This window comes from Cydia fagiglandana, chromosome Z, assembly GCF_963556715.1.
Source record: "Cydia fagiglandana chromosome Z, ilCydFagi1.1, whole genome shotgun sequence".
NCBI lineage: Eukaryota > Metazoa > Arthropoda > Insecta > Lepidoptera > Tortricidae > Cydia > Cydia fagiglandana.
This window is the reverse complement of record NC_085959.1, coordinates 29,844,103-29,862,479: the sequence shown is the minus strand read 5'-3', so window position 1 is coordinate 29,862,479 and position 18,377 is coordinate 29,844,103. Positions and strand designations below refer to the sequence as shown.

The 18,377-nt window shown below is 38.5% G+C and overlaps 1 protein-coding gene across 2 annotated transcripts in view; it reads right to left on the bottom strand.

Annotated features, from left to right (window-relative positions):
- The window catches only part of LOC134678883 (glutamate--cysteine ligase), a 28,839-nt gene extending 10,705 nt beyond the window's left edge, over positions 1-18,134 (bottom strand). Inside the window, exons 1-5 of one of the 2 annotated variants that reach the window (XM_063537626.1) lie at positions 17,951-18,134; positions 17,692-17,849; positions 13,075-13,186; positions 7,662-7,845; positions 7,232-7,404 (exon numbers count right to left, since the gene is read on the bottom strand). In XM_063537626.1, coding sequence (XP_063393696.1) covers positions 7,232-7,404; positions 7,662-7,845; positions 13,075-13,186; positions 17,692-17,841 — 619 coding nt within the window. In that variant the 5' untranslated portion in view covers positions 17,842-17,849; positions 17,951-18,134. The other variant, XM_063537625.1, reaches the window with a different exon arrangement.
- Positions 18,135-18,377: the final 243 nt, after the last annotated feature.

The window sequence follows — 18,377 nt, the reverse complement described above, 5'->3', positions numbered from 1 at the left end:
GTATTTTTAGATCGTATCGCTAAAGTGCGGTATAATTCAGACAACTTATTATTACGATGTTTCGTTTGTACACTTATATCCTTGAACTAAATAAAGGCAACGGGAATAACCGCCTTCCTCGCCACTACAACTCACTTTTAAGAACCAGTGTTTCTTCATTCATGTACTTATGTATTTATAGACTATGTATTCGTATTCAGGCCAAAATTGGTCTATATTAGAAATAGACCAAGGAGACTGCGGGACCAGTCTGGATAAGAGAGACTATCAACCGCTCAAAATGGAGAAAGATTGGAGAGGCGTATGCCCAACGGTGGGCCAACACACGCTGAAGAAGAAGAAGAATAGACCAATATTTATTTTATTTATTTTGTTTTATGCCTGCAGAAAATAAATAGCTAAGTATTTAGTTCCCTTGATATAACAAGACAGCAGCTAATTATTTTTTAAACACGTTACACGTTCACTGGCCGTGCCCCGTACATGCATGTACCCATGGGTCAGGGCAAGCCTCTATTACAAAGCCGTAAGGTTAACAATTCAGATTGGGACAGTGAACGTGTTACACAAAATCTATAGGTTATTGTCAATTTATTACAATTAGGATGGAAATGACAGAACACTTTATCTACTTCGAGTTATTTTATACGACAAAATTGAAAATGCCTATTTAAGGTAAAAGTACGCTCCACCGAACGCTCAATATCCGTCCGTATCACCGAATTTCTTCTATTTTAGGCTATAAGTCGATTATTTACAGCTGATATTTACTTGCGTATTTTTTTTCCACGAGTTAAATACCTATCCCTTCAACTATGCCTCAGAGTCGGCCAATTTGTCCCGCAGTTGGGACGTGGCAACTGATCGAAACGGATCGTTGCTCCCGATTGCCACTTTGTATGGGCAACCTTAAAGAAATCGGTAAGAAGTTGCGTATATTTCTTAAGGTCATAAAACCTTTTAAATTTATTTCTGTGTTTCAAAGTATGGTTTTTCAGTGTGACTACTTAATTAGTTTGTGTATTTTAGTAAATTTAATTAATTTAGTGCAGTCATATTATCAGAAATTAAGCTTAATGTGAGTTCGGTGATGAGTACACCGACAATTTGATTGGAAGGTATTATCGAACAGCGTCCGAAATCAGGGAAAGCGTATGTTTTTGAAATTATTTTTTTAATGGTTGATTACGAACTATTTACATTAACTACCTAATTTCACAAATAACTTAATGTATTTGTAATTTTATGAGCAATTGCCGAACAACAATAACCTATATAGATTATTATAAAACTGCGTTTGAAATGTTAATGTTTTACGACTTTTTGGCATCAAAATAAGGTTTTTGGCAAGACTATTATCAAACAATAATTTTAGATATTTTACGTCAGTATTAACAAGAACTTTATACATGTACGGTTTTGTAATGGATTCAAGTATTAAATTTAATGATAGATTTGTAGTTATACCACATTGATTACGATTAAAATACTATTTTCAAAATCCGTTCGCGAAATAGGTTCCACATATTTTCCATGTCTCGTTCACCGAACGGCCGTTCGGTGAATGGTACCCATGGTCTCTGCTACCGAACTCATGTTTGCGTTGGCCATGTTTCTTAGGGTGTTTCATTTTTCCGAATTTTCGATTTTCACCTGACTTTGCTCGAATTCTTGTTCTAACTGATAAAAAAATATTATACGTTAAAAAAAATGAAAATCGGTCAACATTTAGAGGTTGCACAACATCAACAAAGATTTTTCAAATAACCAACGACTCTTCATCGGAGGGTAGAAAATGGTCTAAGCGGCTACCATCAAAGCGGAGAGTAGTGTGATACTGAACCTTCTACATATAAATAAATTTTAAAATTAGTAGTAAACTTGGATTTTGGTTACTCCATAAATGTTCTAATTAAGATTTTTCAGTTTTTCCACCTGTTTCCAAAGGAAAAGTGCTTTTATCGTGTTTTAGACGCAAAATTCAGTTTTCTCATTCGATTTCAGTATCAGATCAGTATATTTTGTCATTTTAGAACATAGTTCATTTTCACGTAATGTATGGGTTTCTCACTCTACCTTTTCAACATGTGCAACCTCTAAACGTTATTCGATTCTTTTGAAAATTGACATAGATAGTTTTTAGTCTGGGGAGACTCCATTGGTGAGCAAAGTCAGGTAAAATATCACAACTTTTTTTCTCCATACAAAAGTGAATCACCCTAATGTTTCTATTCGACGTTCATGAGAATATCATCCTTATTACGATAACGGCTAGGTCGATATTTATATGTTTATTTTTTGTGACCATTATTTTAAGAGCGCTCTTACAAGAAAAGTCGAAATAATGCAAAATTGATGATACTAGTCGACGAAATTCAGGACTTTGTGCTCATTATTAGAAACAATGAGTACTTGTTCCAGTAAAAGCGTCTTCTTATCTTTTTAAATATCGTTGTAAATATTGGAAAAAGGACTTATTAAATTAGTAATGAATTTTTTTCTGATGGTCGTTTCCGAAAAACCCCGTGAAGCACTGAACGGCAAGCTCTTATTTGGAAATGTTGAGAAGTTTACTCTGCTAAACCTGGCTATTTTGTATTACTAATACCCTGTACTTTAGGCATATCAAACGATATTTTTCCTACATACCTTTGAGAAAGAGAAAATCAAAGTAAAACGAACTCAATTTTCTCTCCGAAACAAGTGTCAATTTCTACGAAAATCTACTTAATATCGAAGTCATTTTCATACTCAAGCAATCTGCAACGTTTGCTTATACTTTTGGTATACATTAGTGTTTATGAAATTCTACTATAATTTTTTGGCAATTTTTTGAAAACTACTCTATATTAGAGATGCAACGGATAGTTGTCTGGCCGGATACCGGATACCGGATATCCGGCCTGGACACTGGCCGAATATCCGGTATCCGGCCGCCGGATATTCGGCCGGCTGAACTATACCTACATTTCGGTTTTTCAGGTGCGCGTTCTGCAGGTTTTGACCTGTTTCCTAGTAAACGTTCGCGCGGACTCATTTCTAGGTTCGAAATGAGTGCGCTTGCAAGTCAGTGGAATGATTAAATTGTTTTAAAATAATAAAGAAGCACGATTATGACCGTGTCTGTTTCTTAAATCCAATTTGTTTACTCCGAAATCAAGCAATGTTACTATCCGGTATCCGGCCGGATAGCAAGTACTATCCGGTATCCGGCCGGATAGTAAAATAATGGCCGGATAGGCCGGATACCGGATAGTAACCGGATATCCGGTGCATCTCTACTCTATATTACCGATGACGCGCGCTCGCCAGTTCAGTGCCGCGGCAGAGCTTGTACAGGTAGGACGTGTGTCGGTCGGCTCCGCACATTTTCAACGGCGACGACGAGGTTTTTTATCATTGTGTGCGGCGGGCGCCGTGTAAAACGCTATACTGTGTGCGTGTAAACCGCAACGAGAGACTTTGATCCTAGCACTGTTTTTATAGTATTATAATTTATAATGGTACAGTTTAATAAACTACCGGACAGGATTAAAAATATTTGAAATGACCTGACATTCTATATGTATTTATTTGACTCAAGATAGTACTCAGGGTCTGATGATGGAGCCGGAAGGTGGTCACCGGTACCAATCAACCATGCAACTAAACCACTTCGTGTTTAGGCTCGTTTTATTCGTCTTAACAAGATCTTTGACACAAAATAGTACTCAGGGTCTGATGATGGAGCCGGAAGGTGGTCACCGGTACCAATCAACCATGCAACTAAAACACTTCGTGTTTGGTCTCGTTTGATTCGGCTCAACAAGATCTTTGACTTAAGATAGTACTCAGGGTCTGATGATGGAGCCGGAAGGTGGTCACCGGTACCAATCGACCATGCAAGTAAACCACTTCGTGTTTGGGGTCGTTTTATTCGTCTCAACAAGATCTTTGACACAAGATAGTACTCAGGGTCTGATGATGGAGCCGGAATGTGGTCACCGGTACTAATCAACCATGCAACTAAACCATTTCGTGTTTGGGCTCGTTTGATTCGTCTCAACAAGATCTTTGACACAAGATAGTACTCAGGGTCTGATGATGGAGCTGGAAGGTGGTCACCGGTACCAATCAACCATGCAACTAAACCACTTCGTGTTTAGGCTCGTTTTATTCGTCTCAACAAGATCTTTGACCCAAGATAGTACTCAGGGTCTGATGATGGAGCCCGAAGGTGGTCACCGGTACCAATCAACCATGCAACTAAACCACTTCGTGTTTAGGCTCGTTTTATTCGTCTTAACAAGATCTTTGACACAAAATAGTACTCAGGGTCTGATGATGGAGCCGGAAGGTGGTCACCGGTACCAATCAACCATGCAACTAAAACACTTCGTGTTTGGGCTCGTTTGATTCGGCTCAACAAGATCTTTGACTTAAGATAGTACTCAGGGTCTGATGATGGAGCCGGAAGGTGGTCACCAGTACCAATCAACCATGCAACTAAACCACTTCGTGTTTAGGCTCGTTTTATTCGTCTCAACAAGATCTTTGACACAAGATAGTACTCAGGGTCTGATGATGGAGCCGGAATGTGGTCACCGGTACTAATCAACCATGCAACTAAACCATTTCGTGTTTGGGCTCGTTTGATTCGTCTCAACAAGATCTTTGACACAAGATAGTACTCAGGGTCTGATGATGGAGCTGGAAGGTGGTCACCGGTACCAATCAACCAAGCAACTAAACCACTTCGTGTTTAGGCTCGTTTTATTCGTCTCAACAAGATCTTTGACACAAGATAGTACTCAGGGTCTGATGATGGAGCTGGACTGTGGCCACGGGTACCAGTCTACCATGTAACTGAACCACTTCGTGTTTGGGCTTGTTTGATTCGTCGCAACAAGATCTTTGACACAAGATACTACTCAGGGTCTGATGATGGAGCTCGAAGGTGGCGACGGGTACCAGTCTATCACATAACTGAACCACTTCGTGTTTGGGCTTCGTGTTTGGTTTATCACCTAGTGTCAGAGATCTTGTTGAGACGAATCAAACGAGCCTAAACACGAAGTGGTTTAGTTGCATGGTTGATTGATACCGGTGACCACCTTCCAGCTCCATCATCAGACTCTGAGTATCACCTAGTGTCAAAGATCTTGTTGAGACTAATCAAACGAGCCTAAACATGAAGTGGTTTAGTTGAATGGTTGATTGGTACCGGTGACCACCTTCCGGCTCCATCATCAGACTCTGAGTATCACCTAGTGTCAAAGATCTTGTTGAGACTAGTCAAACGAGCCTAAACATGAAGTGGTTTAGTTGCATGGTTGATTGGTACCGGTAACCAACTTCCAGCTCCATCATCAGACTCTGAGTATCACCTAGTGTCAAAGATCTTGTTGAGATGAATAAAACGAGCCTAAACACGATGTGGTTTAGTTGTATGGTTGATTGGTAATGGTGACCACCTTCCAGCTCCATCATCAGACCCTGAGTACTGTCTTGTGTCAAAGATCATGTTGAGACGAATCAAACGAGCCCAAACACGAAATTGTTTAGTTACATGAGAGACTGGTACCCGTGGCCTCCTTCCAGCTCCATCATCAGACCCTGTGTATCTTCAGTGACAAAGATCTTGTTGAGATGAATCAAACGAGCCCAAACACGAAGTGGTTTAGTTACATGATAGACTGGTACCCGTGGCCACCTTCCAGCTCCATCATCAGACCCTGTGTATCTTCAGTTTCTTGTAACTTGTTTCTTGTAAATAAGCGAGTACCTATAATTTCTTTCGAGTAATATACGTTCATAAGTACGAGTATGGGGCTATTCATAAATTACGTCGTTTCAAATGGGAGGAGGGGGGGGTCTGGACATCGGATGATGGTAGCATGACGTAGGAGGAAACAGAGTCATCCGAAGCATGATTTTTGGATGATTTGAGGGATGGGGGGGGGTCAAAAATAGATGACGTAATTTATGAACAGCCCCTATGTACATTTGCACTGCATTTAGTATTTTCGTACTTACCAAATAACAGTTTTAGGACTTTATAAGTTAAGTACAGTTAGTGTTGTTATGGTTGATTTCAATATGCTTCGCGAAGGATCAAGAATGTTTAATCCATCATTGTAGTGCGAGTGTGGTAGAAGGGATCGGAATACTGAGCTCGCACGGCCTGCCGCAGCGCGTAAAATACCTAAACTCGCTCAACCCCGAAATGTAATAGCACTCTTAATGCCAGCGCTTTTCAAACTTTAGACATACTTATTGGACGCCTGATAATAGTCTTGGAACGTGGACAAAAAAACTGAATAGGATAATAAAAATAATGAAGCATGATGCTCAAAAATTTTTTTAGATTCCTCTCGTCGTGGGCGATTGTGATTTTTTAAACTTTTATCCTTTGTTATGAAATTCCGGGGTTCACATACAGGGTGGCTAAAAATTAACTACATTCCCATTCCCAGGGAGGTTTTGGGATTATACTGAGCAACTTTTACTATGGGACCAACTCCGAAATCGTGAAAAAAAATGTACCCTTCCATAGAAAATGGACCAGCCAAAATTTATGAAACAGCCAAATTATTTTATACATATGCGTACATGTTTTATAATTGTTGCGTACCTTACTTACTGACTTATTTTTCAAAAGAATTATTTCAATAAAAAAGACCCGTCAAGATCGCTTACCATCTTTATAATGCTAAAAAAGGAAGCATAGTAGGGATTTAATAGTGAACTACTGAAGTTTGAGCACCACTCAACACCATATTTTCATACAATTATTTCCTAGTTCGGTAATGCGGGCTCCCTATTCGGTATAATGTGAAAATCACGTTTCTTAGTTCGGTAAACGGTACAAACAAGGAAATTGGAAGAAATGACTTTAAAAATGTTTTTAATACACGTCCAATCAATTCAGTAATTTATAGGTATGTTTAAATGAGGACAAATTTATCTATGTTTCTATTTTAGTATTGAACATATTCGTAAGAAAATATCAGAACGAATAAAAAAATTAAACGTAAGTCTAGGGCTTAAGCATTCGGTGAAGCGTACATTTACCTTATCACGCGAACATCGCAATCGAAGACGCTCGGGATCTCTGTGTTTGCACACAACTCACAACCTTATCATAGCATTTTATCTTTGGTTCACTGTACAATGAATGAACGCACTGCGTCGGAATGCCAGGCGTCCATAATTTTTACTCATCGGTATCGCGCGGTATCTACATACTTACTTGGTATATTGATGGCGACCTTTTCTCCTCGTCTCTGTCTTATGTTTGCCGTTAATGTTTTAAACCGTGGATGACCCGGAAATATCGCATCATCCGGGAAAAAGAGGGATTTTGTGACTTCGCCATTTGGATTTGGTGCTACAGGCGGACTTGTAAAGTTTGGGCACCCTAGCCTGGGAATTAGAAACAGGAAGTTAAACGCCTGTGCACACCGGGTGCGTGTGCGAGGATGTGGACGCGCGCGTTGTAATATAGAGTTCCTTATGAGAGATGACACACCGCTTGCGTGACGTGTGCAAGCGCGGCTCCAACATCTTAGTGCACGCGCATGTGCACGTCTACAACTCTACACGCAGCCGGTGCGGCCTGGCCTTTAGGCATAATATTTAAAATGAACGCAAAGCTATGATTTCAATGAACTAAATTGCACCTCGGAAAGTTGGTGATGCTCATTATAACTTCTCCATCTTTTAGTAGTTTGCTTGCTTCGGCGCGCCGTAGCTGCATGTTGGCTTCCACAATGTTGAAGTGCGCTAGGAGTCCACCGTAGGGCTTTCCCGGTGTGCCCTCTACCATGTACGCACCGTACTCGGGCCGCCATAAAGATTTACAATCTAAAAGAACACAAATCAGTTAACAATAGAGCGTAAATAAAATGAAGGATATTGCTTTTAATTGTTAGTTTTAGGTCGTTTGTGGATTCTTATCGCGCATAAATAATAACCGACCTTCGCCTTTGTCATGTTAAGCGACAAAAGATCGTATAATGATGACGTAGCAGAATGCAATTCTAGCTAACAACTCTCTGCTGGACAATAATGCCTTAATACTAATATGTACGTCTGCTCTATGTGTTACACGGTATATTAGTTATACCTACATAGGTATGGTAGGTTGGCGCCTTCAGTATATATTGATCGCCCTTGACTTATTATTCTTTATAAATTGCTTTATGTAAGTACATTTGTCATACACTAGGTCACTTTTACAATTAGTCACCCACTTAACGAGTCACTGAAATCGATGTGTGCCTTAGGTACGTCAATATCGATAATGGGCTTTAGAATTTTTAAGGGCTGATTTAGACGGCGCGCGAACTCGCTTGCGATTTTAGTTACATTGCGGACTATTGGTTACGTCCAATTCAGCCGATCGATCAAAACCCGCAATGTAATGAAACTCGCATGCGCGTTCTTGCATCGTCTAAATGATCCCTAATTCTGAGTGGCAGTTACCGACACATATTTTTCCCGGGACGTTGTCTGCATAGATAAGTACTAACTTTCACAGTTTCACACCCTATCTCCCTCCGTTGTCCGTAAACTACAACAATAATTTATATCTGTGTGAAATATTTTATTCAAAATATTAGTTCATAAATAAACTTTTTAAGCTTAAAACATTGTCAGCGCTAAATGAATTAACAAGAAAAATGGTATGCGGATATAATTTAATTTAGGTCTCTGATAATGGCATAGCATTCGGTGTTTTTTCCTTATTTAGAGATATACATACCAGCCAGAATGTATTCTTAGAAACCTATTTTCTTACTATGTACTTGATTTATCTCTCAGTGAACTTAACTCCCTGAGAAATACATGTAAATCATACGTGTTTAAACAAAAGGAAGTAAATCGGAATAATGTATTCAAGTGGTCAATATTATTGGAACTCTGTTCAGCAAGACATTAGAGATGTTCTCATAACAAACTTGCCTCGCCGGCGTCCTGTTTCGTTTGTTCCATTTGCGGTTCACATGCGCCGAGGTATTTCAGTGAATAGTAGGAAGTGCGTTTGGCTGGCCGCTGCGCCTTCTATGCCGTATATCTTGAAAGCGGCTAATCGCATGAAAAAATATTTGATACCTAACTCGTCGCAAATTTCATGCTCTACAATTCTTACCTAGATGTAAAAAACATCGGAGCTATAGAAATTTTGATATCCGCGAAAAACTGATTTTTATGACATTTGACCTTGAATAACTTCTGACGCGCACACGATATATGCGTCGACTTTTAAGAGAACCTTTAACACTTTATAACGAAGGTGTATACGAGTTTCCAGCTTATTATCTCTCATTCCGAGGTGAAACCCTTAATTTAACTGGGCCACAAAGCGACGAAATCGCGGAGTGAGCCACGCCTGGCGTTACCAATAATATTTTGTGCCCCCTTTTTAAGACAGTCAAGACGTGGGTGGGTCCCGAATTTGGCAGTTTTATGTGGGTCGAAGCCTTGTCAACTTTGGGAACCACTGAGCCAAAGTAAATTTGTATGCATAGGTTAAGTACTATCTAGACACGCGGCAGCGTGTCAAGCCAAGTTCAAGCAAAGGAACTGGCTAGCCAGCGCCGAGTGTAATATTACACGAACCACTTGGTGCCACTTTTGACCCTTCTATAACTCAAAACATCTTTGACGTAAACACATAAAACTACGTGTGTTTAATTATATCCATAAGGATATCTAGAAGCCCAAATTTCATGAAGCTAGCTCAAACGGTTATAAAGGTATGAAGGTCAAAAAGTCGTAAATTTTAAGACTGACTTATGACTTATAGTACCTAAACCTAACCTACTTCCAGATGACCTAGAAGGATGAAATTTGGAATCCAGCTTGGTTATTGTGTGTAACCGTAGGAAAAAATCTAAAAATAAAATAAAGTTAAAAAATAGGGGGGGTCCCCATACAAAAAAACACTTTTTATTGGGACTGACATATAAGTACCTAAACCTAACCTACTTCCAGATGACCTAGAAGGATGAAATTTGGAATCCAGCTCGGTTATTGTGTGTAACCGTAGGAAAAAATCTAAAAATAAAATAAAGTTTAAAAATAGGGGGGGTCCCCATACAAAAAAAACATTTTTTATTGGGACTGATATAAGTACCTAAACCTAACCTACTTCCAGATGACCTAGAAGGATGAAATTTGGAATCCAGCTCGGTTATTGTGTGTAAGCGTAGGAAAAAATCTAAAAATAAAAAAAAGTTAAAAAATAGGGGGGGTCCCCATACAAAAAAATATTTTTTTATTGTAGCGTTGGAACCGTTACAAGCAGATATTTGAAACTACCCCAATATATGCATTATTATATTTGCTATATTAAAATAAAGTTTAGTCAAAAAATAAGTGGTGTCCCCATACAAAAAACTTTTAATACGCCCTAAACAACCGGCCAACGGTGTGTCGTCGGCGGCGCGCGGTACCACATAATTATACAAAGAACAGAAGTAAAAACCATACAGCGGAAACACAAGAAAAAACATTAAATCTCAATACCTGCCTAGTTTTCTTTACAAAAAGTATTGATATCCCACCAAAAACATAAATGTAAAAAAGGAGAGCCAAGTTCAATACAAAAATTATGCTTGGCTGTGGGGCTCGCCGCAAAAAGAATGGAGATCTAAATGAGTGCCACTGCCAAGTTCTATGCAAAATCCAAATATGTATTTATAGGAACAAAATAACATTATAAACAAGTATTAAACTCTATTTCTTTGCTTTATTGGATACCTATAACAATTGCTGTTATTTAAAAAAATGTGAGATCTTAAAGTAGGTTAGATTTGGCTTGGCCAGGTTTTATCAGAATTACAATATATATAAAATGATTGATAAAATGAAAACTGGCCAAGTCAAATCTAACCTACTTTAAGATCTCACATTTTTTTAAATAACAGCAATTGTTATAGGTATCCAATAAAGCAAAGAAATAGAGTTTAATACTTGTTTATAATGTTATTTTGTTCCTATAAATACATATTTGGATTTTGCATAGAACTTGGCAGTGGCACTCATTTAGATCTCCATTCTTTTTGCGGCGAGCCCCACAGCCAAGCATAATTTTTGTATTGAACTTGGCTCTCCTTTTTTACATTTATGTTTTTGGTGGGATTTAATATTTCAAGTAGACATTTATATTTTATCTCATTTATCATATCACAAACACAAGTGAGTGGCACAAACGAAGCCATGAATAGGCCGTTGTTATTTATTTTAGTCAATGACGAGTAATAGGTATTGAAAACTGCAGAGTCACGTTCACCTCATTAAAAAATGATTGGCCACGACGTCAGGCCATGGCTTTAACGGGTAACTGGATGCTGATATGTACCTAACGTCTATACTTCTATAGTATTAATATAGATTGTTTAATATATTGAAACCAGGGATCCCGCTCAATTTACAAGCGGGATTAATCCCGCAAATTTCCCGGTATTTCGGGATCCTGGTATCCCGGTATTTGGGGATCCTGGTATCCCGGTATTTCGGGATCCTGGTATCCCGGTATTTCGGGATCCTGGTATCCCGGTATTTCGGGATCCTGGTATCCCGGTATTTCGGGATCCCGGTATCACGGTATTTCGGGATCCTGGTATTCCGATATTGCATTGTTTAGTTGGAACCAATTTGTGGTGATTATTTTTTACAAGTAAAGTTAACACGTAGGTTCAGATAGATACCTAAATACAGATATCTACAGTGGCGGATTTGCAGTCTTTGCCACCCTAGGCCCCAGGCGCGGTAGCCGCTTCTTTCTTTGACTACATTTTGAGTTATTTCTTGTTATCATCAGCAAATTTTCTGATACTATTTGCCGCCCTACCGCCTACTTGGCCTTAGGGCCATCTGCCACTGGATAGTGAATACTGGAAACTATACATATACCTGTATACTGTGTGTGAATACAGAATACAACAGTTCCTTCCCAATTGGATATATTATATATATATGGCTCTTTTTATGATTTTTTTGTAAATACCATATGCAAGGGTAACCCTTATCTGTACTCAAAACATACAGTTCTCTAAACCCCAAATAATAATAATCATCATCATATTTATTCATTACCAATACAAGAAATAGTGCCACCATTTCTATTAGGGCTTGCATTCCGGAATTCCGGAATCTCGAAATTCCGGAATCTCGGACAAATTTTCCGATATTACAATTCCGGAATTGATACAACTGAATATCGAAAATTCCGGAATTGGATTTAAGTACTTTTTTCAGGTTTTAATACGTTTATTATTGAAAATTGTTAAGAAACTACACTATACTGATGTTTTTTGTTGTTAATAAGTGCCTCTTAGTCATTCAGTGACCTATAGTATGGGTATATTTTACTTTTCGGTTTGATAAAGCAGTGGGACAATATGGGCTCATAAAAAAAAGCAAAGTGATTTACTTGCTTAGAATAGTCAGAATAGTCTCAATCCTACATGAGCGAATCTTCGATTTAGATAGAAGGTTTTCTCTATCAAGGATTTCGGATCCTGTAGAAGCATATAATATATGATATTCTGAATCATAATTAGGATCTAGGAAGGAAAAAGCCAAATTTCGACCTTCAACTTCTTAAACAACACCACTACGTACTATGTTACGAAGAGTAGGCTGATTAAAGAGCTGTTATATTTAACTATTTTATAAAATTATCCATTGAATGGTTTACTAGCAACTAAATTTTCCCCGAATAAATACCGCGTATCATAGAATTGAATAAAAGTAACCATTTTAAAAAGGTGGTAAAAAAGAGATGAAATTATCTGTAGTACTTCAAATTAAATTTCTTAAACAATATTAACTTTAATAAACGTAAAGTATCAGAATTTCACATTTTTTGTTGGATTTTACAAAAAAAATTAAGTAAAATACGATAACCCCTAATTCCGGAACCAGTTCCGGAATTCCGGAATTCGAATCTAATATCGAAAATCAGTTCCGGAATTGGAGACCATCCGATATTGCAAGCCCTAATTTCTATGTAGTTACATTGACACAGTAGTTAAAATATTACCTTAGTTGATCAATGTATGTTTTAATTACATAAATACTTACTCTGTGGATCTGCAAGTTCTTTTTCCTGTAATTGTGGGAGTAACTCAGCTGCCCTGAGACTTACAGTTGCTTTTTGGTTTTCATCATCAAATTTAACGATAATATACTCCACCTAAAAAAATTAATAAATTAATTTTATTATTTAAACATTACTCAGGCGCGTATTCCGGGCGAGGCGTGAGCAGGGCGCGCTGCTTTTACATAGAAAACGCTCACATCCCGCCCGGACAACGCGCCTGTGTGACGGAACCTTAAGCCTCCCAATTTCGAGGGTCAAGTGTGAGTCGGACTCGCCAACTGAGGTTTCCTTACAAATCTAAAGGCTCCAGCCACAGGCGCGTTTTACGGGCGGTACGTGAGCGGGGCGCGCCTCTTTTATATATAAAACGCTCACGCCCCGCCCGGAAAACGCGCCTGTGTGATGGAACCTTAACTTATTTTTTTAAATTTTTACAAATTAATATTTTTGAGATTTTTCCTTGTACTTGTAGTGTAAGTATAAGACAATATATTAAATTTGCCAAATTTCATAGTTCTAGGTCAACGAGAAGCACCCTATAAATTTTGATTCTCTTAAGTGTCGCAATACAAGTTTTTATGTGGCATAAACCGCTGCTATCTATTTATTAAGTTAACTTAGAAGTTTGAAATTTTCCCAGCTTCAAGGCACTGTAGACCTAAGGATATGGTTTTAACTTTTAATTTCACAATGTAGATAACTAAGAAAAAATATTTATCTACATACAGTCAAGGAATTTAAATTCCGACCCATTTCGTACTTTGTCACAGTGACAATCAATATGAAAGCCGCTAGAGACCTCATACGGTTGTCACTGTGACAAAGTACGAAATGGGTCGGAATTTAAATTCCTTGACTGTACATACATGGCAATGACAATTTTAAAGATAACATCATGCATACAAGGACAGTTTGAAGACAAGCTAAGAAGGGGAAATTCTTGGGAAATAGTATCTTGAAATATACACGGTGTAACATGAGGAAACCGAATAATTTTAACCACGCATTTCTGAGGTCAAAAGAAGAAAAAAATTTAATATGAGTTTAGGTAATTTTGCCAAAACAAAAATGTTTTTTGTTTTGTTATTTCTATTTTTTGAATGTATTTGTAAATAAAAAATAAATATTATTGGTAAACTTGTCACTTCAAATTGATTTTTACAATTTTTTTCGTAAAACCTACTTTTTGCAAAGTGTTACTTGTCACTTTTTGACATCTATCAATAATGATATTTAGACTACATCCCATAGCAGCAACATCACCATCAAAAAGCCTTTTACACTACGTAGAAATAATAACTTTTTTTTTATTAATATTATCTCTGAAACTAGGTGTCTCATGTTACACCATGTATACACAGCTGGTAGATGATGGTAGTGATGGATCTATCTGCTCCTGTATGTATTTTATTTAATGTAGCAGCATATAAGGAAATCAGCATGTCTTCATTACCTTTAGCTAGAATAGTTTTACCTCTTACATTTTTAATTATGTAATCAATTAAGGAAAACAGTTTTGAACCAATTGAAATAAAGATACAATTATAGTTGTACAGTAGAGTTCATAAATATGTATACATTATTTCACCTTATTGCAATGGATTAAGGTGAAGAAATGTACACATATTTATGAAGTTGACTGTACTATATATATAGATATGTTATGTCACCGTAAAATTGTAAAAACTCGTCAGTTTATAACATCGCTAGTTAAATTATAAACTCATGGTAGGGAGATTACAAACTAACCTAACCTACAGTTGCCTCCAGAAACTCGCGAACTAAATTGACAGGTCAATGTGCACAAATGATACCACAGTTTGGCCAGTGTTGTTCATATCGATATTTTCAAAAAAGTTTGAATTAGAGAATGTCGGTATTTCCAAAATTGTGCAATTTTATAGTACCTACCTAATAGAGACAAGGATATTGAATAAACATATTGTATAATTAAGTAAATATTTTATTATATTTATTTTGTTTTATTTGTTAGGAAAACTTACAGCTAGAGTAACAATTAAGTTGTAGGTGATAACATAGAAAAAGTGATTTTGGCTCAAAATACAAAAAAGGCCGGCCCAGACGGGGAAATATTTCGTATAATGTGATTAATTTCTCATTTAATTCGAGTGGTGTGGACGCAAAAATTAAATCGCCTCGGTATCCCTATGGCTTCGATTGTGAAGACCAGTCCCTAAACTGGACGTATTGTATTGTATTGTAGCTCGGGCGATTTTCCGCAACTCGACGTCTTGCGCCTATTTTGCGTGATAGGGGGTGGGCTAGTCTTGCCAGCCCAGCTCCTCGAGGAATCCTATCAAACCTTTGATGTTGAGTAGGACCTCGGGGAGGTCACTCGGGGATCCGAGATGTTTTGCCCTGTATGGGGCCAATCCGCTGCATTCCAACACCACGTGAGAGGCTGTTTCTTCTTCCTCCATGCATCCACGGCATAGGGGACTGTCTGTGACACCTGTTATAAAAAGATGTTTGTTAAAAAGTCCATGACCTGTTATGACACTGGTTACCATACTCAGTCGAACCTTTCCTAGTTGAAGGAGCGCCCTTGTGAGCTTACCGTTCATGCTAGGCATGGCCTGCTTGGCCTGTCTGCATCCAGTTTGGTTTAGCCAGTGTTCTGTGTGTAGTTTCCCTGTACGTGCCAGCAGCATTGAGCGTACCTTACTAAACGGTATCGGGAGGATCGGTTCCGGGCCTATCGCCCCCGCACCCGATCCTTGTCTGGCGAGCTCGTCCGCGGCGTCGTTACCTCGGGATCCACTGTGTCCTTTGATCCATTGTAAGGTGATCTTATTGTTCTGACACACCTCCATTAGTCGTTCGTGGCATTCGTGTATAAGTTTGGATGTGACTATATGGCTTTTTAGGGCCATTAAGACTGCTCTGCTGTCGGAGAGTATGCGGATGGAGGATCCTACTACCTTCCTTGCAGTGATGGCAGCCGCCGCGTTAATGATGCCCATGCACTCAGCCTGGAATACCGAGTTATGGGCTCCTAGCGGAGTGGTGATTGACATGTTCAGGTCTTCTGAAAAGGTTCCAGAGCCTGATCCGCTGTCTGTTTTGGACCCATCAGTGAAGATTCTCAGCTCCCGGGGATTGAGTCCTTCGTAGTTGTCGTCCTCAAATAATTGTATTTTGTACCTTTTGTCAAAGATGGCTTGTTTGTGAATTCGATCCGTGCCCACCATGAGCACTGGAAATTCGCTGTATACTTTTTCCAGGCATGCTGTGTGAAGAGCTCCTGTGGTGTTAGACCATATATTGAGGGTTCGTAACCTTACCGCTGAGAGACTGGCCTCTTGTTGTATGTGTAGGTGCAGCGGTGAAAGGTTTAGCATGACCTCCATGGCTGCAGTCGGAGTGGACCTCGTGCAGCCAGTGGTGGCCGCGCATGCGAGCCTCTGGAGTCTTTGTAGCTTGTCTCGTACGTTGCCTAGGTTTGTTCTTGGCCACCAAACCAGAGCACCGTAGCAGAGTAGGGGGCGGATTATAGTCTTATAGAGCCAAAGGGTAATTTTCGGGTTGAGTCCCCACCTCTTACCAATCATCCTTCTGCACTGCCAGAAGACTACTCCCGCCTTGTCTATGCGTTTGTTGATGTGATTGTTCCAGTTGAGTTTACTGTCGAGCGTTAGCCTGGACGTTTGAACGTTTAAGTTGACAATTAGGTCAAGATTTATAGATGGTCAAGCAAATCTTGTCAGTAGACAAAGGCGCGAAATTCATATTTACTTTGAGACGATATCCCTTCGCGCCTTCATTTTTCAAATTTGCCGCCTTTTTCTACTGACAAGATCTGCTTGACCAAGTATAAATAATTATGGATCAATCTCATCTACCGGCCACACGTATAAAATTAAATCACCAATTTTAGATTTATGGCGACAACCGAGCTCTTGAAATAAAGAACGGCAAGTTGTTGCACACTAACATGACACTGAAATTTGTCAGTTTCTCATCCGCACCTCCTGATTTGATTGGTAACGACACAATCTTACAATCGAATTAACCACTTTTCTCGTCACATTCATATTAATCGAAATCGTTTGTGACTCCTTTTTAATTATGACATGGGTAGTAAGTGCAATATTTTACTTATCGATATCATTTTATCGACATATACCCGTGACTATTTTTTCTTTGCTATTCCTGGTATCATTTTATTTGTCAAACTCATGTCAATTTAGTTCGCGAGTTTATGGAGGCGACCTTATGTCAGATTGTAAACTTACAGGTTCACAATCTTACGGTGTCATATATTTATTTAATTATACCGTTTCTTTCAGTAAAACTTACATACTACTTAATTACTTAGCTAAATCTTGTACTAACCTTATGTTAATCAATGTTTATTTTTCTTTTTGTTATATTATTTATTCATGGGGCTTTCTAATTAATTAACTATACATATATTAAATTAGGTTTTGTTTCTGGATTACTTAGAACTTCTGTAGGAAACCCATAATATATGAGGCAGTCATAGTAAGTGAATTTTGTCAGGAAAATAAAATATAAACAAACATGTCCCATTTGTAGTGGGTGAGCTACAAGCAGAATCTCAACAAGTGTGTTACCTCATCTCCCCACTTGAGCACATCGCCTCTTCTGTCCCTCAGCTTGCTGTACAGATTGATGAACTGTTCGATACCGTGTTGTCGGACGTGCTCGGCCAGAGCTTTAGTCTCTTCCCAAGATAATGGACTTCCCTCAGAAAGCAATCCCATGTTGACCACTTGAGTAAACCGACAACTTACACGTAGATGGCACAAACTTTTGGACACATGAAAAAAAAAACCCAACTTCGTAACTTTAGAGCCAATGCTCATTGGAAACCAATCAAGTAAATAAAATACAAAAGTTTACTAAAATGCACTGTAATTCTACCAATTTTGAATGATGATACGTAAACTCCACTTGTACAATAGTTTATTAACCGAACTTATTGTAACTTTAAAATTAAATTTTATTAAACAATATCCACAACTATTCCTACAGATTTCTCAAAAGAAAATGAATGAAATGAACAACTGAGTAGACAGACACATTTATGTCAGTCAAGCAAGTATGTGAAGCATAGTGTGAAGTATGTCCAAAGAGTTTAGTTTACAAAATCCCATCGTCTGGCCTCATCAGTGTGTACGCAGCATTATGAATTTGCGGGCAGTTCTAAAGCCCGCTCCACACTGTGCGGGAATCGCAATGCGAAGCCGCGAACGCGAGTGTGGAGTCGATTTCACGACAAAACCTTGGAGGATATAAC